This window comes from Borostomias antarcticus (assembly GCF_949987555.1).
Source record: "Borostomias antarcticus genome assembly, chromosome: 7".
Lineage (NCBI taxonomy): Eukaryota > Metazoa > Chordata > Actinopteri > Stomiiformes > Stomiidae > Borostomias > Borostomias antarcticus.
In genome coordinates, this window is record NC_140240.1 from 27,900,277 (window position 1) to 27,927,659 (window position 27,383).

The 27,383-nt window shown below is 47.7% G+C and overlaps 3 protein-coding genes across 4 annotated transcripts in view; 2 read left to right on the forward strand and 1 right to left on the reverse strand.

The window, feature by feature from the left end:
• LOC311311411 (inactive rhomboid protein 2-like) overlaps positions 1 to 10,949 on the forward strand; it is a 32,741-nt gene extending 21,792 nt beyond the window's left edge. Inside the window, exons 7-18 of one of the 2 annotated variants that reach the window (XM_084441113.1) lie at positions 125 to 253; positions 522 to 619; positions 890 to 1,093; positions 2,258 to 2,369; positions 2,580 to 2,654; positions 2,902 to 3,063; positions 3,160 to 3,245; positions 3,356 to 3,419; positions 3,596 to 3,766; positions 3,851 to 3,951; positions 4,205 to 4,358; positions 8,685 to 10,949. In XM_084441113.1, coding sequence (XP_084297239.1) covers positions 125 to 253; positions 522 to 619; positions 890 to 1,093; positions 2,258 to 2,369; positions 2,580 to 2,654; positions 2,902 to 3,063; positions 3,160 to 3,245; positions 3,356 to 3,419; positions 3,596 to 3,766; positions 3,851 to 3,951; positions 4,205 to 4,358; positions 8,685 to 9,104 — 1,776 coding nt within the window. In that variant the 3' untranslated portion in view covers positions 9,105 to 10,949. Of the gene's footprint in view, positions 1 to 124; positions 254 to 521; positions 620 to 889; positions 1,094 to 2,257; positions 2,370 to 2,579; positions 2,655 to 2,901; positions 3,064 to 3,159; positions 3,246 to 3,355; positions 3,420 to 3,595; positions 3,952 to 4,204; positions 4,359 to 8,684 lie in introns of both variants that reach the window. The other variant, XM_084441112.1, reaches the window with a different exon arrangement.
• Positions 10,950 to 12,815: 1,866 nt separating this feature from the next.
• On the reverse strand, positions 12,816 to 14,725 carry aanat1 (arylalkylamine N-acetyltransferase 1; the record flags this gene model as incomplete). Its single annotated transcript, XM_084440525.1, has 3 exons — positions 12,816 to 13,121; positions 13,534 to 13,688; positions 14,572 to 14,725. The coding sequence occupies 3 exons, from the start codon at positions 14,723 to 14,725 to the stop codon at positions 12,816 to 12,818; spliced, it is 615 nt and encodes a 204-aa protein (XP_084296651.1).
• Positions 14,726 to 16,096: 1,371 nt separating this feature from the next.
• Positions 16,097 to 27,383, forward strand: part of ube2o (ubiquitin-conjugating enzyme E2O) — a gene marked incomplete at its 3' end in the record, with an annotated part of 29,881 nt that continues 18,594 nt past the window's right edge. The window contains exon 1 of the mRNA XM_084441271.1: positions 16,097 to 16,525. Coding sequence (XP_084297397.1) covers positions 16,109 to 16,525 — 417 coding nt within the window. The 5' untranslated portion in view covers positions 16,097 to 16,108. The remainder of the gene's footprint in view (positions 16,526 to 27,383) is intronic.

The following is a 27,383-nucleotide window of genomic DNA, read 5'->3' on the forward strand; positions in this document are numbered from 1 at the left end:
TCTCTGCGTTTTAAATGTGCTTCTGTTTTACGAGTGGAACATATCTTTGGCAGCGGTAGGTCTGTGTGTGCTCTGCTGAGGCTCTCCACAACACTAACGGCGCTGTCGGTTCCGTGTTCCTCAGGGGCGCTCCGGTCTAGCGGGCGCCCAGACGGGCCGCAGTTTCCCGCGTCGCAGCTTCGCCAGGCCCAGCTGGCTGGAGGAGGACACCGTGGATTCGCCGGACACCTCCGAGTACGTCTTCTTCAGCAAGGTGAGGACACGCCCCTTTTCCCCTCTCTCACCCCACCTTCTCTCTGTATGTCTGTCTTATCTCTATACTTATCCTCCCTTCCTCTCCTCCGCTCTCCCTCTCTCTCTCTCCCCCTCTCCCTCTATCTCCCTCTCCCCCTCTGTCTCTCTCTCTCTCTCCCTCTCTCCCCATCGCTCCCTCTCCCTCTCCCCCTCTGTCTCTCTCTCCCTCCCCCCCCCCTCTCTCTCTCCCTCTCCCCCTCTCTCTCTCTCTCTCTCTCTCCCTCCAGGCGGACGCCCATGACGAGTTGTACTCCATGGCTGACGATGTGTTTGAGTCTCCCCCTATATCTGCCAGCGTGGACCTCCCTGAGCCTTACCAGAGCCTGTGAGTAGTACTGGAGGACAGGGCTGGATGGAGGGACAGATGGGGACAGAGGGACGGACGGACGGACAGAGGGACGCACGACGATGTACACACTTACCAAGCTCTTTTAACTTCTCACAGAACATTTCTTCCTCGCCCCGCCCTCCTCTCAATCTCTCCCCCCCCCCCCTCCTCCTCCTCCTCTTCTCTGTCTCCCATCATCGATTCCTCCTCTTTCCTCCCCTCTCCTCCCCTCTCCTTCTCCCCCTGCCCCCCCCCCCCCCCCTCCAGTAAGGACGTGTCCGAGAAGTCGGCGGCCATCGCCGGCGGGCGCAACCGCGGCGGGCGCATCGCGTCCCAGGTGAAGCACTTCGCCTTCGACAAGAAGAAGCGTCAGTATGGCATGGGCGTGGTGGGCAAGTGGCTGAACCGCCACTACCGACGCAGCCTGAGCAGCCAGGTGCAGAAGCAGCTGGACGACTTCCACAGTCACAGGTGAGGCGGCGGAGGACGGGTTCGTACTTTGCGTTCCACGCGAACAGGCATGCGTTCACCCCCAACGCCGGACAGTCAGCAAGCGGCGTACACACCTACCTTCTTACCGATCAGACTCGAGACTCACGATCTGTTTATTGCCATGTACAGTATATGGTTCACACATACAGTTAGTGCTGGGTATCGATTCGAATTTCAAGAATCGATTCCGATTCACAAGGTTCAGAATCGATTATCACGATTCAATTCGATTCGAACTGGCTCGTTTCAATAGATTGCATCTACAAATCCACCTCTCGTTTCTACACTTCAAAACTGTATTTCCCAGTCGAAATTGATGCCCACAGATCATGAAAGCGAATGTTTTGTTTTAATAGCAGCTAAATCTGAGGCGCGATCAAGGCTATTTTTACAGCGGGGTTATCTGACTAACGTTAGCTGGAAACAGTCACGGGGGACACAAGCCTTGTTTATGAGTCTGATGGCCGTGGGAAAGTAGCTGTTATTGTGGTGAACGGACCCGATCCGCAGTCTCCTGCCAGAGGGGAGTGGGTCAAAGAGACCGGGATGGGGGGGGGGGGGTCGTCCGCGGTCGTATTGGCCCGTTTTAGGGTCCCAGAGGCGTGCAGGTCCTGTAGGGATGGCAGTCTGCCCTTGCCCTTGTCTGTTGAGGCTGAGAACCAGATGGTGACGGAGGAGGGCAGGATGGACTTGATGATGGAGGTGTAGAAGAGAACCATCGTTGCCTTTGGCATGTTGGATTTCTTCAGCTGCCTCAGGAAGTCCATCCTCTGCTGTGCTTTTTGGGTGAGGGAGCTGATGCACAGCCCCCACTTGAGGTCACGGGAGATGATGGTGCCCAGGAAGCGGAAGGAGTCGATAGTGGTCACTGGGGTGTCATTCAGTGTGATGGGGGAGGGGGGGGGAGGGGGGCTGGATTCTTCCTAAAAAAAAATTGTAGATCATATAGAATCTTTATTTAATTCTCGGGAGTACAATTGAGGGCCTGGCCTTCATTTCCAATGTAGTCGAGATTACAAAGAAGTAAAACACAATAAAATGGCACAATCAATCAATGAATCAGCAGAATAATATGTATATTAAAAAAAATCGACATTATGAACCTAATCCACCAACCATTATACTATGCCCTCCCCCCCCCAGGCCCTACTTCACCTACTGGATCACCTTCGTCCACGTGGTCATCACCCTGCTGGCCTGCTGCACCTACGGCTTCGCCCCCGTGGGGTTCGCCCAGTCCTCCACCACCGAACTAGTGAGTCCCCCCCCCCCCCACCATGGCTCCCGGTGACCCCAAAAACGCCCTTTGGTTCAGGGGATGAGAGGCCGTAAAGAGACCGGGAGAAGGGGGGGTCTGATTAAAGACTTAGTCACACGTTTGCTAGAGATTCTAGGATTGTAGGAGGATAAATGAATGGTGTTTGTGGCATGGCTTGTGATCGTGTTTCTCTGGCGCCCCCTGTAGGTACTGAAGAATAAAGGCATTTATGAGAGCGTCAAGTACATCCAGCAGGAGAACTTCTGGATCGGGCCTAGTTCTGTGAGTCTTCAGCCTCCTAACATTCACTTCTAATCCTTAGCAGATATTTATAGAATATCAAAACGAAGGTAATTCAGGTGCCTTTGATTTATTCCAGAGTTTGAATATTTGAGACTGCTCCATTGGTTTCATAGTGCTGGGTTAATGAGGTCACGGCTAACTGCATCAGTTGATCGTTTGATCTGTACAGTCAGATTCATTGTGTGTGTGTGTGTGTGTGTGTGTGTGTGTTACGCCCCTCTGTCAGGACGATCTGATCCACCTGGGGGCCAAGTTCGCTCCGTGCCTCCGCCAGGACATCCAGATTGTGAAGCTGATCGAGAAGGCCAAGGACCTGGAGAGGCAGTCTGGCTGCTGTGTTCAGAACGACAACTCTGGCTGTGTGCAGACCCTCAGCACCCAGTGCTCGGTATGGACACACACACACACACACACACACACACAGAGGCCCCGACTTGTGATCCGTGCAAAAGTGTAACTTGTTTTTACCCATGTTGGTGTGTAGGGGGTCCTGGCCACCTTCATGAAGTGGAAGAATGAGGAAGTGGACGTGCGCAGGTCGTCTGGGTCTGTGTGTCACCAGGACCCCAGGTAGCCCTGTCTCCGCTACCCCCTCAACTCACACAGCCACACGCTGAGAACCATGCACGTTCTCATCTCCTGTCTTGTCTTGTCGTTTTCCTGTTGCATGCTGGGAACAGGACCTGCGAGGAGCCCGCCTCGGCGGAACCCCACGTCTGGCCCGACGACATCACGCAGTGGCCGGTGAGTGATGGCGGCCGGGTATCCCCGACGGCGCCCGGTGGCGACTGCGTTCTCATACACCTCTTTGCTCGAAATATCCACACCGGAATTAAAACTCCGGGTCCCGCAGACGCTAAATAAATGAAATAAACCGAAATGGGTTCGTCCTCTGCTCCTTCCATCCTCCGCCACTCCAGATTTGCACCTTCCCCCAGAAGTGGAACCACACCGGCTACCGGCACATGGACTGCAAGATCAAGGGCCGGCCCTGCTGCATAGGGACCAAGGGCGTGTGTGAGATCACCACCCGAGAGTACTGCTCCTTCATGCACGGCTACTTCCACGAGGAGGCCACCCTCTGTTCCCAGGTAGCCCAGTGTGTGTGTGTGTGTGTGTGTGTGTGTGCGCGTGTGCGTGTATCTGACCCTATCCCCCGTCTCTTGGTCGGCCAGGTCCACTGTCTGGACGATGTGTGCGGCCTGCTGCCCTTCCTGAACCCCGACGTGCCCGACCAGTTCTACAGGCTGTGGCTGTCCCTGTTCCTCCATGCCGGGTACGCGGGCGTAGCAGACACCCCTCCCCCCGAGCGCATGAACGCAAAATACAAACAACATGTGATACCCACCCCCCCCCCCCACCACTCAGCCGACTAAGTAGCGGCGAACGCTGTCTTTAGAAGGCTCCTGCCACCCATGATTTGGATATGCGGGGCTTAGTGACACTTGCGTGCGTGTGTGTTTGTGTTTATTCCTTTGTGTGTGTGTGTGTTTATTCCTTTGTGTGTGTGTGTGTGTGTGTGTGTGCAGGCTGCTGCACTGCCTAGTCTCGGTGGTGTTCCAGATGACCGTCCTGAGGGACCTGGAGAAGCTGGCCGGCTGGGTCAGGATCTCCATCATCTACGTCCTCAGCGGTATCACCGGCAACCTGGCCAGTGCCCTTTTCCTGCCCTACAGAGCTGAGGTACACACACACACACACACACACACACGCACAGATTACAACCTACACAAACAACCCACTCACCCCCCCCGACCCTCCTCCTCCCCCCAGCCCTTTCCCGTATTCGTCGATCTTCTTAGTCATTTCTCAGGCCGCCCGGCTGATCTCCGCTGAGCAGATCGAGTGTTTCTGCCGGGAAAGCTGCCGGTTACGAGCTCTGAGAGCGAGCGAGTGTGAGCCTCTACCCCCCCCCCCCCCCCCCCCCCCACCCACCCTGACCACACCGCCGCTCAGCTAAGCTCACTTAATTTGAGGGAGTTTGCTGGAGCTTTGCAAGGGGAGAGGGAGATTACCGGAGGTGGATATGACTGACCCTGTCTCCAGGGTGAACAGCCACCCAGGCCTCCTCCACCCCTGAAGTGGTTTGGGTCCATCCGGCTTCCCCTTGACCGGTCCACACACGTCCTGAAACAGGAAAAGCCTCTTGACTCAGTCACGGAATGCCGTTTGTCGTAGGTAGAACACTTTATATAGAGAATATTCAGTCTAGCTTTTTACTGCGGTTGAAAAATGGTCTTATATGTCAACCACACGCCACGCTCAGACCGGACGTGAAAGAGCCGTGAGCCAGCCGGCACCGCGCCAGCGCCAGAATTGCCGTCCGGTCCGTTTTTTTTCCCACGGGCAAATGTTTGTGATCGACGCACAGAGTTGCTCGGTTACCGGGGTGGAGAAATGCACCTCTGGCGCGAACAGTCAGGCTCCCGCTCGTGTGTGTGTTGTACATGTTACAGAGGTGCGGTAGGTATTTAGGGATGGGGATCAAAACCCGGGTCCAAAAAGACCCGGTTCCAAATTTCTCAAGACCCGGTAATCAATACAGTCGGAGCTTATCGGGTATGCTATCGAGCCTACGGCCGAGTGACCATTTTAACCGGGACAATCAAAAGTGTAGGCTAGGCTACTGCACGTTCATGCAAGCGCACAAGTAGGCATATATATATATAATTCTCGAGCACAAAAACCAGGCGTTTTCATTCAGAATGATACAAGTATTTCAGTTTCAGCATCATGGACAGGGCGTTCCCTATGTTCCTGTGTCCCAGGGACAAAGTGGTGCTTGATGTCTGTTGTGAGGTCATCACCAGGTCCAATCCAGCTCCTCCACTCCTGTATGAAGTGACCGTGGAAAGACGGAACAATCCTCTTGGAGAATGGGGGATTAATACTGTCTGTGTGAAGGAGGAGGAGGAGAAGGAGGAGGAGGAGGAGGGCTGCTGAGACAGCAGTGGCTAAATGTGGACAGAGCAGGAAGTGATGTCAGAGGCCTGGCAGACAGTGCACCTAGGAGCCTATTGCTCTTCCAACCCCATTCATTGCCCTCTTAGAGATTACAGGGAAATTTCAACGGGACTCCTTTAATGACAGGAGCTGCTGTAATCGCTGCTTAATGCAGCTCTTAATCCATCACACAAGATTATTGCATCACACAAGTTAGATTTCAAATTCTGCATTTGTGGTGGGGAATCCCAGTGAATAAAATGTACTTAATTAAGATGTATCTAGGTGTAGCCAAGAGCTTTTAAAAAACCGAGAGATTTTTTTGTCTCACTCAGTTGAACTGTTCTCGAGTTCTCCGTGTCCAGGATGCAGGATGTTTGCAGCCTGGGAATCACCCTATGTGAGAACGCCTAGTCCAGAATATCCACATTCATTGGCACAGGCCCATTCAGACCCGTTTGCCTGCCTGAGATCCACTCTTTCTCTTTCTCTCTCTCTCTCTCTCTCTCTTGCTTTCTCACTCTCTTGCTACAGATTAGCTCATGGTAGATAGATAGACAGATTATTTATTGTCCTTTACAGGAAATGAATTTTCCTCTCTGTACAGTGCTACACATAGTACAAACCCTTTATCATACAATCCCCACATTTACCCTACAGTCTCACATTTACATATAATCACCAACCATATTTACACATACGGCACACACACACGCCTGTGCATGCATTTGTATACATTGCATATGATGATTGAGGGGTTATCATGGTGTCTTGTTGAGGAGTGAGACAGCTTGCCAATGTGTAAAAAGTAGCCATAACCAGCGATCGCTGAAAAAAGTATCACACAGGATCACTTTATTACAGTGACAGTCCACTAGGTAAATGAAGGCCAACTGAGACAGAAACTTCGACCCATTCATTGTATCATTCCCAAAGTGGTAGAGTAGTATCGATAAGAGTATCGATAAGTATCGGTATCAATGAGCAATATCGGTATCAGTACCGGTATCGATAAAATCCTAACGATACCCATCTCTACAGACCACTGAATAACAATTTTGGTTTGGCGCCTTTAATTTGATGTGGAACACCACATCCCTAGCCAGCATCCCATGCCTTACCCTGTTCATGTTTGCACTGATAGTGTAATCACTACAACATGCATATCGGCGTTAACATAAATTCTGTAAATACACAAGCTGACCTGACTCAGAGCCCCGTCTGCAGCCCGATGTGGCTTGACGTGCTACAGTACGATGTGTCACACCATGCTGTACGTGATCCCGTCTGTGATGCCACTCCGGGGCCAGAAATCCCCAACGCAGGACCTGAAATAGTCCCGAGAAACACATGGGCAAGGCACAGCGAAGGTCCGTCGCAAGCCACTTACAGGCCAGTTTGAATAAGAGCGTATTATCTCATTACCGGAGTTAAAGAGATCCTCTGCGATGTGGTCACAGATGACTAAACACCGACACCCTCAGCGATCAGCTGACATTCATTTGACTGTATTCAGATGGGTCAACTGGAACACCATTTGCTCTTACAGCTCAATCGATAATTTACGAGAAAACACGTTCTAGAAGGTTCTCGTACGACCTCCGCCGTTGGTTTTGCGGTAGGGGTATCAGCACTTCAAAAGGTCGTGCTCCCGTAAAACCAGGTCAAGGCATCACCTCACCTCTGAGTGGAACCAGCCACCGCCTCCTCTAATCTCTCCCTACGGTTGGACGTACGTACGTAGACGTGCTCTGACATCAGACTCGTGTCACATGCCAAAAAGAATTAAGACGAAGAGCCATCACTCTGAGAGGCGGGGGGATACCGTATGAAGGCCTGTGTGCGTGCGAGGTGATCTGAAGCGCTTAGGCGGTGGCGAGCCAAACCACCTGGAGGCCAATGATGATTCCCACGGGATCAGTGCCAGATTACCAGGGAGATGATAACCCTACTGCATGTGACCACTGACCAGTATGTTGACAATGGATTGGGAAACCCAAATGATATCGGTCATAAAGATATTATATGGGCAAGTTGACATTATACAGACAAGTTGATAACATTTTATTGATGCTGAGGTCAAGTGATCATTGAAAAATCTGCAGTGGTCCAAAACCCTTTGAAACTAATGTTAAATGCATAGTAGCCAGATTCTTTGCTACTTCCTTTCAATGGTAGTCAGATTAGCACTGATACTTGTCTTTGACTGGCGCCAGGCCAAGCACAAAGCCAGAAGGTGAGTGGGGCAGGTCTGCCATGTGTCTAGGGTGTATGTATAGTCGGTCTCTCTCTCTCTCTCTCTCTCTCTCTCTCTCTCTCTCTCTCCCCCCCCCTCCCTCCTTGAAATCCAGACCTCACATCGACATTAGTGTCCAAACTTGGCGTTGGAATTGAGGCAGGATTAAATGCTTGTTTCTGGCACCAATCCTTTTGTCTGGTGGAACTAATGCTCAGGGACTCACTTGTCATGAGGTTAATACTAGGCCATGTCGGCTTCGTCCACCACTGATATAAATGCGATAACCTTTATAGACTTGACTTGAGTAAGGTAGCCCCCCCCAAAAAAGATTGATGTTTATGGATCGCTTGCAGATTTCAGTAAAGTCGCCGTTACAACAGTACCATTCATCCCCATTACCCATTGAGCTTCGCCAGTTTGTCTACGAAGTAGATTGTCCTCCGCACCCATTCGTTCACATCCGACCTTCCGACCCATCGCACTATTTTGTGTCATCGTTTTGTGTCCACACCCGCTGCCTGTTCTGCCTGATGCCTACTGTCCTCTGCTCTGAGAGCAGGGAGATGGTTTCTCTCCAGACTCAAATATTACGCAGAATCGCTGCGCTCTGCATGCTACATAATAGAGTCTGTGCCACTTCGCCGCCCCGAGCTGGTGTTCCGAGGGCGTATCAATGGTTCAAAATTGAAAGAGTGACAGGTCGTAACAGCAAATGAGAGACGCTAGCCCATGTTAGATAGGCGGGGCATATCTGTGGGTGAGTTATAGGTGAATTTAAGTTTGAGCCTTCTGCATGACGTATGTGATTTCTCTCTCTGGCTGTCCAGGTTGGCCCGGCGGGTTCTCAGTTTGGGCTGCTGGCCTGCCTGTTCGTGGAGCTCTTCCAGGGCTGGCAGATGCTGGAGAAACCCTGGAAGGCCTTCTTCAAGCTGGTCGGCATCGTGCTCTTCCTCTTCCTGTGCGGCCTGCTGCCCTGGATCGACAACATCGCCCACATTTTCGGGTTCCTGAGCGGCCTGCTGCTCTCCTTCTCCTTCCTGCCCTACGTCACCTTCGGAACCTTCGACAAGTACCGTAAGCGGGTCCTCATCCTGCTCTCTCTGCTGGTCTACTTCGGCCTGCTCTCCTCGCTGATCGTGTGGTTCTACATCTACCCCATCAACTGGCACTGGCTGGAGCACCTGACCTGCTTGCCCTTGACCAGCAAGTTCTGCGAGAAGTACGACATCGACCACGTGGTGCACTAGCCGTCAGGCCACTGGCGAACGCTAACTCGCTAACCAATATGCTAATATGCTTAACAGGCCTCAGGGCCTGGAAAGAAAGCGCTGTGGAAAAACCGTTAAGGAAGAGAAACTCTTAAGGGGAGATGGGTTTGAAAGTGAGAGTGCACCTGGCCTATCGACCCTATCCTAAGGGCCGGAAGACGGACATGATTGGCCGTCTTAAAGACTGTATTGGCCAAGTTAGAGCCTTGGACTCTTGACTGAAGATGCAGTTGTAGTTGGATATAGATGATGGTAACCGCGGTGGATACTATTGCCATGTGTTTCACAAATATACAACAGAGGCCTCTTATGTTACCTTTTGTACTCTACTTTCTACAACACTAGATGCATCTAAGACTATGTAAACATTTCATTCTGTTCCATTTCAAAGTCTATCAGCTGTTCTTGTGAGCCTATCAATATACCACTGAATATGTATGAAACATAGAGTTACATGTATAATTGTTTCAGCTCAGAGCTATAGATGATTTTTATATTTTGTACTCCCATGTTTTGCTTATTGCCACTAAGTGTAAAACTAAAGTTCAAAGATTAGCTATGGACCAGGAGCAGCAAGGGTCTTTTTTTATGAAAGTTACATTTTAGGTAACAGATGCTAGAATTCCATCAAACATCACCACTTTAACTATAGCATCTTTACATCTTTTTAAATACTTTTTTTCTGCCAGCATGTATGACAACTGACCTATCCTACCAAATCTGAAAACCCAAGCTGCCTATAGTACACAGTATACTCGTTTACTCGACCATGCATACTACAGTAGAATGAGGAATTCCATAGGAACTGGTGGTTTGAGTTCAAGGAGTGCTAATGCCAAATTCAGATGGAACAGCCGAGGCAGCTGTGTTAACTGCCTATTTGGAACGTTGAAAGTTCTTAAACTGGTGTTCAAGATTCAACGTGAAATATTATGTACGGAAAGACTCATGACGGGATGTACTTATGTCCTAAAGCTAGTGTCTTGTCGCAACTATTTTATCTGAACCCAGCTTGACACACTATGATTGTATGATAATAGCCATAATTGTGCCATGTCACTGTTGGACCTGACCTATGTTTTTTACTTTGCTACCGTTAAACTTCATTCAAACTGGTTGTTAAGGGATTCTAGGTTTCTTCACTTGATGATTTTATTTTAATTTCGTTTTTGAGTAATGCATGTCTTTAATGGCAATTCGATGTTTCATGGAAATATAGATCAAATGTTTGATCTGTCATTGTGTCATAAATATGTTCCAAAGAGCAAAGGGGAATTGCTACTGGATGGCCCGATTCACCGGAGGGTTCTAGAAACAGCCACACTTTTCCTCTCTGCCCTGTGAGGTTCTGCCCCAAACTGCTGAGAACCATTTCCTAGGAAGTGGATTACTAGTTGAAATGCATTATTTGTGGAAAGCTAATTTGGGGGAACCTTTGCTTAGTCGCTTGTCTCGCTCACCGGTTAACTGGTGGTGTTTATGGCCAAGTATATTTTGGTGATATTTGTTAGTGATGGACAGGAATCGGTTCCATTTTTCAATCCCCACCTCTGGATAGGAATTCACAGTGCCTTTTTGGGATGTTTCAAAGCTTTGAATCTGAGTGTCTTTCATTTGAAGAATGACTGTATGCCTTGAAAAATAGTGTATCAAAGATATTACAACATTGGCAATTGGACCAAATTAATGTTGTTATTTATTGGAATAAAAAGGAATAGTTTGTAAATTGTCCTCTTAAGTGAGATTGTTATATTGGTGCATTTTATATTATATTCAACAAATTGTGTATAAAACAATCACAATGTCCCTGAAAATAAATAAAAAGTCTAGTAGTGTTTCAATTTACTCGTGTGAATTAGTGTTAATGTGTGTTCAAAGTGCAAAATGAAGCTCAATTAAAACAGTCGAAAACAGAACATTTGAAAAATAGATTATTTATTTTACTAATTACAAAATGTTATAAAAATCAGTTATGTCTTGATTCAAGACATTAATGTAGGCAGAGGTGGTGGTTTACTTGAGAGGAAAAAACAACATTAGGATATGAATTCTAAAAACATGAAAGAGAAATAGGCAAACCAGGCTGTGATTCAGAGATCAACATGCCGGTATAGTCTACTAAATCACTGACTACAGATCAACACGCCAGTGTAGTCTACTAAATCACTGACTACAGATCAACATGCCAGTGTAGTCTACTAAATCACTGACTACAGATCAACATGCCTGTGTAGTCTACTAAATCACTGACTACAGATCAACATGCCCGTGTAGTCTACTAAATCACTGACTACAGATCAACATGCCTGTGTAGTCTACTAAATCACTGACTACAGATCAACACGCCTGTGTAGTCTACTAAATCACTCTGATTACAGCTCTATTGGTAATCTGATTACAGCTCCATGCTTCTATCTAGAATTTGACCACTATTCTTGTAGTCTACTGTCCTCCAGACAGACACCTACTCTTAATGCTGCTTTGCTGCCAGTAAACAGGTGCCCTGGTAAATCCTTGGAAGTTTACTACAATAATACCCACTAATGGAGATCAACAGCAGCTGTAGCACACAGGTTAGCTGTTAAATCCCTCTAGCCTGGGGAGAGAGACATGCTGTTATTGCTTTTAGAGTCTGACTAACAAACAGACTTGTTTACTCATACCCCTCAACTGTTATTTAAACCCCATAACATTTAGGCCTAATAGTCTCTAATACATTCACAAGCAAATACTGTACAAGAGATCATGGTTCTATAAGTGGTACATTGTATAGAGTAATCCACCAAGCTACTTCACTTGCCCAGAGCTTTCAAAAGGCATACAGGAAAATAACAAAACACGTGCAATGTTGGATACATGTAAGTCCACTGTCATCTTTAAAAATAGTTACACACTACAGGTGGTACCTTGGAGCACAAGAGACCATAGTAAAAGTGGAGTTAAGAGCCAGAAGCCACAGTAGCCTGACACCATACACTGTCCAACATTTTCTCGTTTCACAACAGATAACTGATCATCGTGGACATAGTCCAGATATGTTTTATACAAAATAGAGAAAAAAATTAGTTATAGTTAGCGCAAATGCCTCTCTTTCTCAGTCTATCCTTTTTTTCTAATAGGCAGCCAAATCTTTGGGCATAAAACTTAAAGGCTAAGAACTTTTAGTGCACTAGTTTAAAGGAGTAGTAAAGGGAAAATGCATGTTTAGCCCTGTTTTAAGGTTACTTATGATCGTATATAATGGTTCAGATCGAGAGTTTAACATTTTTTCAAGGTGCCCACCCACATCCATTGTAGGACCTAAACGGTGGTAGAGCAATTATCAACGTTTTGATCTGAACCATTGTATATGATCATAAGTAACCTTAAAACAGGGCTAAACATGCATTTTCCCTTTACTACTCCTTTAAGTTATAATACATTTCATTCAATACAAAAGACCATGTGGGTCAAAGTTGGCATTAGGGGTTTTGATGGCAGAGACAGCTCTGGTCTCGCCAAGGTCCTCTGCTTTCTGTAACACACCCCTGACCAGACAGGAAACACCCTGTGGTACAACAGTGAGAACAGACGGGCTCCTGGCCACATGCTTGCTCTTAAAGACCGTTCACCGGCCGCACCTCCACCCCACGGAGACAGACTGCAGGGTGGGGGCGGGGGGGGGGAATCCACACCACATCCCACCGCCACTCAACAACCGCTGTTGCGGCGCATGAAGGCGTGGCCTCTGATGTGGTAGAACATCTCCGTGAAGGTGAGCGGGCCCACGGTGATCTCGCTGGGGCCTTGGACTTTAAAGCCGGACTTCTGGTAGAAGGGGACCAGGAAGTCCTCGCACATGAGCACAGCGCGCCGCACGCAGGGCAGGCAGCGGAGGTACTGGAGGTAGCGCCACATCAGGATGGAGCCCTTGCCCTGCTGCCGGAAGGTGCGGTGGACGGCCAGCACGTGGATGTGGACGGTGGTGCCGTGGGGCTTGTGGAGGGTGAGGGCGTCCTGGAGGGGGAAGGAATCAGGAAGGACGTACGTTATGACGAGCCGTATTGAGCCACGTACGTTGGAGTTGGTGTTTCTGAACCAAATACATTGTCATCCTTGTGACTTGAATAGACACATCTATTACTTTTTTGCATTTCGCTTTATATGACCTTTTATGTGTTTCTTGCACTTTGTCTTGATGCTTTTAATGTCTCGCGTAAAGCTCTTTGAATTGCCTTGTTCCTGAAATGTGCTATACAAAATAAACTTGCCTTGCCTATTAATACAATAAAAGACACAATGCAGACGTTTCTCCTCTGTTTTGAACTAATATCACTTCAAATACTATCTTTTAAAAAAGATATGTTAGTTTAATATATGGGATATAGACTTATGATCCATCATATTCATCAGTTTTCAGGTGAGCTACCATGGTGAGCTTCTCCTGGTCCCACAGCGAGCCGATGATGAAGGCCACCAGCCGTCCCTCCTCAAACCAGCCCATGGAAAGCTCAGGGCACAGGGTCAGGAAGTGACGCACCTCGTCCAGGTGGAGAGGGCACTCGCCCGACACAGAGATGAAGGCTGGGAAAGGATAACAAAGGGTTGTCATTATGTATGTGGTATGGAGGCCTACACTCATTTATATACTTCATACCTTACCTTTTTTTGGTAACACTTAAGAATAACTATGCCTTATAAATAGTTAATAGATCATTCACAAATGGTTAGTTAATGACTTATTAATGACTTGTTAAATGTTTGTTAATAGTTGGGTAACGATTAACAACTATCCCTTCTAAATAGTTAATAGATCATACACAGACTATTGATTAATGAATTCTTAATGACTTGTTAAGGTTTGTTACTAGTTGGTTAATGATTTAAAACTATTCCTTTAATAATAGTTTACTACTCACTTCTAAACATTTATTAATTTGTGATCTGGCCCTAATGGAAGGCCAGATGGGGCCAGCAGTAGGTGGATCAACTATTAACAAATGTTTACTAATAGTCTGTTCATGATCTATTCACTATGTGTAAGGCATTGTTTTAAATCATTAAGCAACTATTAACAAACATTAAAAAGGCATTTCTAACTCATCAACTAACAGTCTGTGAATGATCTATTAACTAGGCTATTTATAAGGAATAGTTGTGAATCATTAATCAATATTAACAAACATATTAACTAACAATTTGTGAATGATCTCTCTATGTATTTTTATGTATTTATTACTAAGGGATAGTTATTCTAAATTTTTACCATTATAAACTCATGAAAGAAAGGTTATACATTATTGTGTGTGTAAAGTATCTGTTTTTTATCTGGTCATTCATTTGAAAGAAGCACCATGTAAACAGAAAACATGACCAAGTGCCCTACATTGTTTCTCATCATAGGATCGAATAAACTTTGCAATTTAGACCATTTAAAATTCAAGGTGAGTCAAATAAATGTGCTTACCCTCTCTCTCGATCTCGAACACGCTGATTGCGTCCTCGGGGCTGAGGGAGCGGAACTCGCTGGCCGGGAGCGTGTGGCGACGCTGGCGCGACGGAGAGATCTGGGAGCCCAGATGGAGAGGTCTCATGAAAGGCAAGGCGCTGACTACCGACATGGTCTGAGTTCAAAAATCCAATAGTCAACAATTTACCGATTATTTTTACTCGATTTTCCTAATTAAATTGAGATCGATCTCTTTAGTGTTTTCTGTGAGCTAGTCCACTCAATAGACCAAATGACAGTGAGGTTGGTGCGCCGTGCGTATTTATACCGTTGGTGCTTAATGAGATCAAGCAGCTGGTTGACCAAATCCTTTCCCACCCTGAAAGATACGTTCAACAATAAACATGTTTAATCGGATTTGTCAGGGGTAGCCTATTCTTTATCCTTGTGCCACCTCGAAACAAGCAATGATTTTAAGGCTTGAGGATGAATTCCATGTATTTTTAAATATTAATTAGCAATACAATTTCAGTTGCATATAAAACGATCTCGGTGTGACACGGCCTACTCTGTAGACTAGATAGTCTATTCCAACAAGGTGTGAATACGCACTACAGATTTACAACATATAACATACTATATGGCAATCTACAGCATATTATTGGTCACGCACGCTAGATTTTAGCCTCTATAATCCAAACAGCGTGAAGTCATCCCCTTCCCACCTCACGTGACTCTTCAGGGGAACTTTCCATCAGGGATCCCAAGATTGTGTTGAGGTTTCCCCCCGTGATATTTTCATTTAATCTGTAAACAGATTAGACAGAGTGGGTGAAAGTTCACTGATAAATATTCAAGCTTTTATTATGAATGATTATTTTAGATTTGTATAGGCCTATCTTTGCAATGGCATAATGTGTTGACTCTAAAAAGAGGATAATACCTGATATAGCCTACTGGTGGGTTTACAACTGCTGTTAACAGATTTCCTTGTAGCCTATGAATCACTTTATGTAAATCATTGAAATAGGCGTGGTAATTATTTCAGTCATAGGAAGCCTGGCGTAGCTCAGAGTGCACTTCCACTCATCCTACTGCCCAAATAACAATTAACAATCACGCTTAACTAAAATTCATCATCCAATAATAGCCTATTGCCTATATGAACTTTTAATAAATTGCATCTGAGGAGTGTGGGGCGAGGGCTTTTCAAGGCTAAACAACATCTAGCCTACTGCATCTGCCTGCAGAGCAGCCTGACACCAAGCGGAGAAAGCAATATCAGACTTGAATGTTCCCGTTTGGTAAAGACCATACTTATAAGCCTACTCATATAGGCTACTGAATTAACTTGGGGGAGAAAATGAAATAAGAGTAGCATGTTTATCTTTTAGTCATCTTTTTAGACGCACCTCTCCTGTCAGCCGCGCGGCGCGCGCTCAACGCCCTGATGACGTCTCTACGTCAACACGTGCACTTCCCTGGTTACAGGTTTTCCTTCTTCTACCCGCTCACACCGCTCGGTCTTCCGCATCATTCCCTGACAACAGCAGCGATGGCGGAGCCCGTAGCATCGGACGCAATAGCAACAGACGCAGCATCCCCATCTCCTACCCCGGCCGCCAGTCCCGGGTCGGAGCCTCCCTCCATGGCGCTCTCTCCTTCTGCAGGAGGCTCCCAGCGACTGCTTTTCTCACACGATTTAGTGTCCGGTCGGTATCGTGGCTCGGTCCGGTTCGGCCTTGTGAGAATGATGTACGGCGAGGAGGAGTTTGATTCAGACTCGGACTCAAACATCGACTCGGATGGCGGAGGTAGAGGCGGTGGTAAAGGTGGAGGAGGTGGTAAAGGTGGAGGCGGTGGGTCGGATACGGAGAGCGGCGCTGCGGACACACGGCGGCCTCTCGGGAGGGGGTTTGTGCGCGTGCAGTGGTACCCGGAGGGAGGGAAGCAAGACATGCGGGAAACAAAGGTAATGTTTACACAACGTCCCCGGGCTCAGCCTTCAGGGGAATAGGGCTGTTCTCAACGGTTGGTTTTGTAAATATTGCTGTTGCTATTGCTAGTTAGTTAGTCAATCCGGTTAGTTAGTTAGCATGCTTGCTAATTACAAGCTAGCTAGCTCGTGCTTAGTCTAAGCAAGGCTGCTGGCTAGCTGCTAACATGCAGCAAACATTTCGACCAGGTTCTGCAGTCCTATTGGGTGTGACTTTGCTAGCTAGCTCGTGAAGCTAGCCGGGTTAGCTAGCAAATAAAACTGTGATGCAACCATTGGCTCATCTAATGTTCTTTATGGTATCTTGTAATGACTTAAATCTGAATAATTGTCTTGCCAATGTTCATAAGCGCACCTTGCTTGGTGTAGATATCTATGAACATTGGTCTAGATACCGATGCACAATGGAACATAGTCAAAAGGACACAAGTTCCCCTTTTGTACACAAACGACTGTTTGTATTCTAACATCCCTAAAAAAGTAAAGCAGTGTAGCAATCTGGCAGCTGTCTATAATCACATCACATGAGATATCATAAAATAGCGCACCAAGCGAGGACCATCCCCAGTTCCTTGACTGCCTTCTTTGGACAGTCAAGGAGTTGGCAACAATTTGAGTTACGACTGCAATTTACAGATGGCTGAACCTTGAAAACAATAATCAATTCATATAGGTAAACTGATTTTAGCTTGGTGCGAGTTCAATTGTGTTACTTGTAGTTTCCACATTTCTCCATCAGTTTCACTAGGCAACGTTGGATTGAGAGGTTTTCCACAACTGTAGGCATATCTCTTTAATGCGGTTGCACAATAAACACTGAAATCAAGAATACTGAATGTCCAGTGCTGCAGCTCGATTAAAGCCTGTACCCAAAACTGTCCTGCAGTGTCCAAGCCAAGCCAAATAAGAGATCTCCCATAGAGCTAATGGGTTTCTGCTGCAGTGAAAGGTTGCTCTCTAGGGCCTTATGGAAGAGGGTCACATGGAGGCAGGGTAGAGCAGGGACGGAGCTAGAAGATGCTCCGTCAGTGGGAGCTGCACAGGCCTGTTTTGTCCTGTGGACTAAATGTGTAAAGTTCTAGCCACGGAGAGTCAGTGTTGGGACAAAGGTTAGGACAAAGGTTGAGTGATGGATGTGTGTGTGTGTGCGTGTGTGTGTGTGTGTGTGTTTGTGTGTGTGTTGTAGAACAATGAGTCAGGGTTGTGTATACATGATCACTGGGGTGACTCAGCTGCTCTGCGTCAATGCCCAGTCACGTTCTAGGCCTCAAAGCCCTATTCCTCTGTATGTATAGTATATGCATGTTTTGTGTGTGTGTGTGTGTGTGTGTGTGTGTGTATATATATATATATATATATATATATATATATTATATATAAAAATGGGCCTACTAGTCTATTTTTGTTTTTTTGATCTGTGCTTGAATATGCTTGTGCGAGAGGGAGACTACCTTCCTCTTAGTTTGTGCCCATTTCATTACACATCCTGAGCAACTATTTTCCAATCAATAATTTACCACCGTGCGCAGTATGTAAAAAAAACTAAACACGTTTCCAAGATGCGGCGTCCCCAGGATTCAGTATGCTGTTTGTTCCCTCCGCATCCAACGTCGATTTGGATCTCTCCACTCCTACCTCCCTGTAGAGATCAGTGTACAGAAATCCATTAACTAGAACCTCGTATTCGACTGCAGACACAGTATGGCGTTTTAATTTGGTTTCCCCCTTTAAATGGTCCATATGATGCCCTGAAAACACTTTTGACGCTAATGCCAACACATTTGTGCATTTCCAAGACAGCCTCAAGCCTACGCTCGTTAAATTAACAAGGCATTGCGAAGATAAACAAACGAGTTGTTTGCGTACCTCAATGCGAGGCCTACATGCTGTGTTGGTAAGAGGCAACTTGGAAACAAGTTTCTTCTCACGCTGTGTCCTGCATCTCAAGCAGAGGGAGTATAATGAACGTGTCCCACGCGGTGCATATTAGCTTGAACTTGTATTATTCCTTCTAATGACGCCATGGAGCTTTCTGATCATACCAATGATGATGGAACCACATAACCCCCTCATACGTGTTCCCCTAGGGAGAACTTAGGCCCAGACACATTGCTAGCCTGCTTGACAATCGGTCTCTGACCCACAACCAGCCACATACGGCCAATACATGTTTTTCTTTGCTTTACTCTATTAAGTCTTAATTGGTATCCCCTAAGGGACATTCAGGCCTCAGATGTCCTCCGCTGGGCGCTAGTTCCAGTCAGATGCCCACGGTGACGCCCCACACTGCGTTCCGTCAGATCGCCCTAATTGGTATGTATGTGATCAAAAGCACACCTGCCGTGTTGCACTTCCTCTTAACAGACTTGAGAAATATCAGGGGTTTTCCTGCATAGAGGATTTTTTGGCGCCTCCCAAAGAGATTTTAGCCAGAGCCAAAGGAAAATCACCAGTGCCAAAATGATAAAAAATTGAGAATAATAATGGCAATTCAAATCCTCTCCAAATGTGTTTGATAGCTTAGCTTGTTTCAAGTGAAGCCCATCCCTCTTTCTTGCGTTGTCCATGGTTTGGACCACTAGTAATCGAGATAATGAATAGACAGGTTATCAGTATCTTAAACATTTTGTCTTCGTATCCATTTTGTGTCGTGTCGGGAGATTTCCCGCGATTGTCAAAAGTGAGCTCAGTCAGAACGGCAGCAAATAATATAAGCCTTTTTATGCTGGTAGGCTACTCGGCATAAAACTGAGGTTTCTCCCCAAAATTGTGTGCGCATCACCCCCCAAAGACCCATTGAGCCAGGAAAAACCCAAAAGTAGCTCATCTCATCAGAACCCACCCCCGCGGAATATTATAAGGAAGACGATAACAGGTGAGTAAGTAATCACATTATCAGCGGCAAGGACACCGTCTGTGAATACGGGGGCCGAAAGGACAGTTATTTCCCTCTGCCTCTCTATGCTCATCTCTACATGAAATGGAGAACGGATGATTGAGAGCGGATGAGATCCACAACCCCATTCCCACCTCTAGTTCTCCCAACGGAGAGCCAGGAATTTTAATCCGCCTCATCAGGACCGACGGCCTGTGCATGGCATGCGCTGTAAACACAGGGGCACTACAATCAGACCTTATTGAATTTTAGGCACCTCTGTCGCCTTCCTCAAGCCCACTGCGACCGGGCGTGTCTCCTGCCAGTCGAGGAGCCCAGTGAAGCACGGGACCCACTGACCCTCGACGGCGCCCCTGCAACTCAGAGGCCTGAGGCTGAAATAGAGGCCTGAGGCTGAAATAGAGGCCTGAGGCTGAAATAGAGGCCTGTTCACTCACCGGGTACTGGACAGCATGACTGAAACAAAAACACTCCCGGATCCCTGTTGCTGCAGTACTCCTTCAAAGGCACACTAGGTACGCGCAGGCAAGATGGCCACTGCGCGTATCGTGCGTTCGCTCGGAACGTCCTTTGGGCATTTCTCCCTTAAGCCTTGAGCGTATGCATACGCAATTCGCAATAACGACAGAAATTGTCGGGGCAGTATGCCGAAAATCATCTGACGTTCTGTTAGATGGAAACGGCGAAGAACAACACAATGGCTGCGTTCCGCATCGCATACCTCTACTTTTTACTACCAGTACGTACTACAGCTGCCAGTAGGGAGTATGCACTTTGCATGCAGTATGCATCCAATTGGACTACCTTGTCATAACATTGCGCCTTGAAATTTGACCACTTTCGTCGCTGTCCGTGAAGCGGCCTTCTTCCACAGCTGGGATTCATCAAAAAGCCTCCGACGCGACTCGCACATGTGACATGATTTACGCCAAGCACAGGATTGTGGGTCAGAATAGCCAGAAAAGTGTGCTGGCTTGCATACTGCAAAACACGACCGGATGTAGTAGGACATACTAGTATTTTTGCCATACTGCATGTGGCATACTATGCATTGGGACATACTACATACATTTTTGGCATACTATATAGTATGGAAGTATGTGAGTCGGAACGCAGCCTACAGTACGACTGTGAATTTTAAAGGGAAGCTGTGTGAGCTAGTCTGCAATTACACACACCTGTACGATGTGATGTTGACGCTGCACCTTGGCCAGTGTGCGAGCGATGCCAGAATAGTTGGTGAGAAATTGGCAACGCTTTAAACCTTGAGCTAGAATGTTTTAATTATTGCTGACCTTCCTCCTAGCGGACGTGGCTTTTAAACATCCCTTTAGACATGAGGTCCGCAGTGGAGTTATGTGAACAATGGAGATTAAACCGAGTATATCATGGCCTGAAGTCTTCGTGCCGCGCAGCAGGTAGCAACGGTAGTCAGCGAGGGTGGTGGTGTCGCCCCCCCCCCCATCACAGCTTATTATTCAAGAGTTCTTGGTGGCTGAAGGGTCGTCGTCGGGGGGATGGTGGGGGGAGGGGGTTGACTGAGCAGCAGTGCCCAGGCTCAGGGGCTTCTCCTTCGGGGGAACGACGGTACTGAGCTGGGGGGCGATGGAGGAGGGGCAGAGGAGAAGGCCGGCAGGGGTGGGGGGGGGGGGGGGGGGGGGGCTAGTGACGACAGGGTGTGGCGGGGGCCACTGGCGGCCGCTGCTGACTGCTCTGTGGGGGGGGGGGGTTACAGAGAGAGAGAGAAGAAGGGAAAGTAAGAAAATAAATGGGAGGATGGGGTGAGAAGAAAGTATGACTGGGGGAAAAAACGGAGAGAAAGGACGAGCGAAAGAGACGGGCAGGACTGAGGCAGATGGTGGGTATGCTAATGAGGGTTGCCTTTTTTTTTGTCCTTGAGAAGCGACCCCTTCTGTGCCGTCAGGTCAATATTCTACCAGGCTCGGTTTTGTTTTTACTGAGGGCTGTTTGCGAGCATATGCGCCAGGCCGTTTATTTTGAACAAGACATTAGAATATTGTGTTCTCCGTTGCGATTGCAACGCTCTAAGACGGAGCTGCCAGCACAGTTCAGTGTACAGCCGGGTGAAGTGGAATATACTGGAATAAAACAGGAAATCGGCCTGTGACTCAGTCAAGATGGATAGTTAGCATTGTCTAGAACTGTCCTACTTTTTTTTTTTTTATTGGTTAGAGAGAGAGAGAGAGACTGTCTTGTCCAGTATCTCTCTTGTCCAGGGCCATAGAGGGCAGTGGGTCGTCAAGCTAACGGCCTGTTGTGGCCAACGGAATGGAAATAATGACTTGATATACAGTAGATGTCATCAGACTGCTCGGCAAGGCAGGGACGTTAAAGAGACAGTCACTTAAACGGTGGCAGCGTGGTGGGCAAGGTTTATTATGCTTTGTTTTTTCTCACCCCCTCTCTCTTCCTCCACTCCCTCTTTCTCTTGCTTCCTCTCCCTCTCTCTGCCCTTTGCTATGGAAAGCATTAGGCCATGTGTACGTCAGCCTCCATTCTATTTTTCACTTTCTGCCTCGTCACCCAACCCCCCCCCCTCCCCTGAGTCGCTGCTTTGTTATTGGCTCAGCCTGTCTGCTGGTGATGAATGGGAGGTTGGAAGGATCCATCTCAGAAATGGGGGTGGGGGAGGACTGAAGGATGCTCTCTGCCCTGACTGCACAGTGACTCCCATCCATCAGCTGGGTCCAAACGAGGATTGTCCAGCCTGGGCTGTGGACTGCGGAAATTACATGCCAAGTCACTCCTACACACTCGAGCGTCTTATCCCCCAATCATGTTAAATCATCAACTGTCCCACCATGAGTGGATTGTTAATTAGCCAGCTAACTAGGCTTGTTTGAGGCCCACTGCTGTAATGTGATATCACTATTAGCCCAGTCGTTCCCTGCTATCACAAGAATATCTAGTATTTACCTTCAGCTCAGACTCTAATTGACTTAACACTTAAAGCCAAAGACATACTGTACAAAACTTTGAATCTATGCTCATTTGCTCATGAGTGAATTGAAATGTACTCGGTTATTTGCTTGCCAATGCTAACAATGACATGCAAGAATGATCATTTTGGCTTCGTACCACACCGGGTTGATACGAATGGGTGGTCTTATCTCGTATCGCTAACCTGGCTGTGGTCCTGCAGTTCGCAAGCGGCTTATTGTACAGTAAGTGCTGTGGGATATACCGCGTAATCTGGGACACGAGCAGCGTTGGGAGGTGGGCAGGGTAATGTGCCAGGGCCTTAAGCCCCGGACGCACTGGAAGAGTCTGACGCTAGCGTTTTGAAGTACACCGATTGTTTTAAATGGCCGATCACGCACCGAAAGCGTTTTGAGGCGAGTCAAACTGCCTTGACGCTTCTACTCCGAACTTGTTTACATTCTGGAGCGTCAAATGGGGACTAATCAGTCTAAATGAAATCAGTTCCCTATCAAAGCTGACGCCTGCAGTGCGCCATAGGAGCGTCGAATGAGGCGAGTCAAATGAAGCGCGTCAATTGACTCTTCCAGTGCGTTTGGGGCTTTAGGATATGCACACACACACACACACACACACACTGTTGCTCTAACCACCACTGCTCAGTCATAGGCCATAAGCGTTCCTTGATACTTACACCCCGAAGAGGAGGTTCTTTATTTAGCCACACGGTGATCACACATTACTTTCTGGGATCGCCGGTGGAAATTGTTCCCTGCATTTATCCCATCCCAAGCTGTCCTCCAGAGTCAGCCAGGAGCAGTGGGCAGCCAGGAGCAGTCCAAGTGCTCAGTCCAGGTCTTGGTCAGGGACCGGACTGAAGAGCCTCTGTTCTTCTGCCTGTTTTTCGTATTGAGTTCCTTGGTAGGAAAGCCTGAGAACGTGGGGAGAACATGAAAACTCCACACAGAAAAGCCTGGAGACCTTCTTGCTGTGAGTCGACAGTACTAGGTACTGTCCCCCACATGAGCGATTTTTGGGGTTCAGGGTCTTGCTCAAGGACACGCCGGAAGCTGGGATCGAACCGGGGACCTTGCGATCCACAGCCGTCCGCTCTACCTCCCGAGCTACATGCACATACTGTACATCCCCATCCACAGTCTCCTGAAAATTAACCATTTCCAATTCGAATTTATGAATCTATTTTGTACCACTATAAATTAGAGGGCAAATAGTAGCCTAACCCTAAAACATATTTTTTTTTTTTTTTTTTTGTTGCTGTTTGGCTAGTGCTGCTGTACTTGCTAACTTGGCTAGCACTAGCCATAACCACCACGTCTTGTTGAGGTTAGTTGCTAGCTAACGTTGGCTAACTAGCGTGTTCTATAGCCAGTTGATTTCTTAGATGCATTTTTTGCCAGGTTTGCAATGGCAGTTAACGTCAGTTTACATATGACCATAACACATGCCACAAGCTGCAGGCCAACCTGCTATTTGCTAACAGCTATTTTGCTATTTGCTAGCAGCTATTTTCAGTCAGCTAGATAGAACTAGACAGCCAATACAAAACAGATACTGTGTTGATAGCCAAGTTAATATTAGTCTTGGCTCAAGCCTTGAATAAACATTTTAGCCCCTCAGGTCTGTTTATTTTACATAATGCCTGTGTATCCTGCTGTTTTCTTAGTCATTGAGAGGCTACCTGATAATCGAGGTCTTGTAAGGTTCCTTTCACAGTACGGAATCAGACGGAAGATGATGTTTTAAGTAAAGTAGCCTAGGCCGTATGTTGAAGTAGGCTACATGGGAATTTTTATTATTATTTTTTACCGTGGTATCGAATTGGGTATGGAAAATCATGGAATTTCACTGGTATTGGTATCGACTACTAAATTTTCAGTATCGTGACACCCCTACTGCCCCCTGTCCTCCGCTCCATCCTTTCATCACTCCAGTCCTCTTTCCCTCATCCCCCCTTCCTCCCACCACTCCTACCATCCCGTCCGTCCCCATCCCCTCATCCTCCATCCCCCTCTCCTCCCCTCCCTCCCTCCCTCCGTCCCTGTGGACCGTGTTGTGGAATGCCGAGCAGTGATGTAATGTGCTACGGTCGTCCACACCCTCCTCGGATAATGGGGAGAGAGAGAGAGAGGGAGAGAGAGGCTGCGTCCCCTGCAATATCGACCCCTCACTGTTTGTGTCTGTTTCTCTCTCTCTCTCTCCTCTCAGCCATCTCCACATCTCTTGTTAGTCCTCCTGCGCTCTCTTGCTCACGATCTGTGTCTGACTTGTTTGTCTGGGTCTCCTCCCGCCTCCCCTTCCCTCTCCTCCTCTCCCCTTCCCTCTCCTCCCCTCCTCCTCCCTCTCCCCTTCCCTCTCCTCCCCTCCTCCTCCCTCTCCCCTTCCCTCTCCTCCCCTCCTCCTCCCTCTCCTCCCCTCCTCCTCCCTCTCCCCTGTTGTTCACTCTCTTCCACTCTGTTAGTTTCTATCCCTCCTTCTCTCCTGCCTGCTCCTCACCCCCCGCCCCCCCCCCCTCCCCCCTGTTTCCCAATTACTGCCTCTCTCCCATCATCCCCTGCTTCTTCCCTCGTTCTCTGCACCCGCCTCCGCCTCTGTCTGTCTCCGTCCGCGCAGGCAGACACAGAGAGAGGATTGACGTGATGGGCCAAGGCACACGGTTCTGTCATACTTGTAGGAACCAGGTGGTTCTAGTGCACGCTATCTCGGGAGAAGGGTCTGTTGACGGCCCCTCTAAGTACAGCCATGTTCCGGTGCGTCTAAATCAATAGACCTCGACCAGAGATGGCTGGTTAGCAGCGACAACAGGAGTCTACTGAGAGGTTGGGGGCTTGAGTGGTGGGGGGTGTAGGGGTGTGGGCAGGTGGGGGGGGTGTACGTGTGTGTGTGTGTGTGTCTCTGTGTGTCATCATCTTTTCACACCCATTTGTGAATGTGGCATGTGCACCTGACCCTGTTTGCAACACTGCTTTTTATGTGCGCTTGTGGAGCCGGATGATTGCTGCATTATCGTGTGTGTGTGAGAGAGAATATGAGGAAGATGAATTGCTTGTGTGTGTGTGTCTATGGGTAACAGGCGTGGCCAAGGCTGCAGTCCTCCGCAGTCTCTCTCTCTCTCTCTCTCTCTCTCTCTCTCTCTCTCTCTCTCTCTCTCTCTCTCTCTCTCTCTCTCTCTCTCTCTCTCTCTCCCTCCTACCTCCTTGCTTCATATACCCCCACCTAGAGAGTGACTCGTGTTAATTAGCTCGGGAAGTCCAAACAAATGCCGTTCTCCATCGATCACTGTAATCAATCTGTGGGCTTCCTTAATCAGAGCATTTTGTTCAGGCAGCCAAGGTTGTCTAGTCACAGCCTCAGTCGCTACCGTCCATCTCTCTCTCTCTCTTTCTCTCTCTCTCTCTCTCTCTTTCTCTCTCTCTCTCTCTCTTTCTCGCTGTCTCTTTCTCTCTCTCTCTCTCTCTCTCTCTCTCTCAAGCACACTCCCTTCCCCTAGCTCCATCTTGAATGAGATGTGAGTGACAGAGATCTGCTTTTTTACCGCCTGTCTGCCTGGCTCTCCCTTTCCAGTCAAATCCCAGTCTGCGCTAAGGTGTGTGTGTGTGAGAATGTGTGTGTGTGAGAATGTGAGTGTGTGTGTGTGTGTGTGTGTCTCTCTCTCTCTCTCTCTCTCTCTCTCTCTCTCTCTCTCTCTCTCTCCAGCATCAGGCCCCCTTACAGAACAGACCGCTGGTTTCCAGACTTGACGTAACGCTGACTCGCCCTCTTTGTTATTTGACAGTCGCTCGACAACAAAAGAAGCCGACGCGTGGGTTTCCACCAGGTTCCTGAGCGCCGCCGTAAACACCCGTTACTGTGGACCTGGAAACAGACTTCTGTGTTGTCTTTGTATATTTAGCCTTCACTAGTGGGCGACTGATATGGGGTTTTCAATGGCCGATTCCGGTATTTAGAGAGCAGAGCAAAACAAGAATGTAAGAAGACGACGAAGAAGAGGAATTGAGACACAAAATTGCAGAACTATAATGAACATTTATTTAACACCACTGGTGTTGTCTATTGTCCCTGTGGTGGATTTAAAAAGATAAAACAAAAATGTCAAATGGCATTAAATCAACCCGATTAATCAGTCAACCAATCAGTTGTTAGTGTTCACTACACATATATAGTACGTAACATTGTGTGCCGTTAATCCATATGTGCGTGGATGTTCCTTGGGGCAGACGAAGGCCTAATTTGATTGGTCGCAGTGTGTTCTAGCTCAGGTGATTGGGTGTAGGCCGGTAGAGGACTGTAGGAATTATTCTTCTGACGAAGGGAGATATTCTGTGTGTTGGGGGTGTTCTGTGTGTTGGGGCTGTGCCGTGCCAGTGTGCGCTCTGTTGAATAACGATTTGTTGTTGTACGTGCCTGACATTGGTACAACTACAAGGCTGAGGCAGGCCTACAGGCATTGAGTGTTCATGAATGTTCTTTCCCTGATTTATTTCTCTGTGTGTGTGTGTGTGTGTTGTGTGTGTGTGTGTGTGTGTGTGCGTTTTTTTCATACGCACAGGAGTAGCAATGATTTGTGCAGGCAGGGTGAGAGGGACAGATTAGCTCATTCAGCAGGCAACAGATGACAGCGAATACATCTCCAGGGAAACGGTAGTAGCCCATAGTGATCCCCGCCTTAAAAAAAACAAAAAGAAAGAAAAGGGAAGTGAAGGAGAGAAGATTGATGTCGTCCTCTTTCTTGAGTTCTCCGTCGCCTGTAGTGAAACGCTGCGTCCGCCTCCCCTGAGTCCCCGCGTCTATTTCGGGAACTGGAGCCACTGCTTCTGTAGATGGTACATATTATATATTACTGCCCGTGTCTCATGAATATATTACAGCCCTTGTATATTACGTTCCTATTACTGAGTCCTACGAGGAAATAATAGGATGCAACGCGATAGCCGGGTCGTGACCTTTTCATTCGTTTAGTTTCATCATCAGGAAACGTCA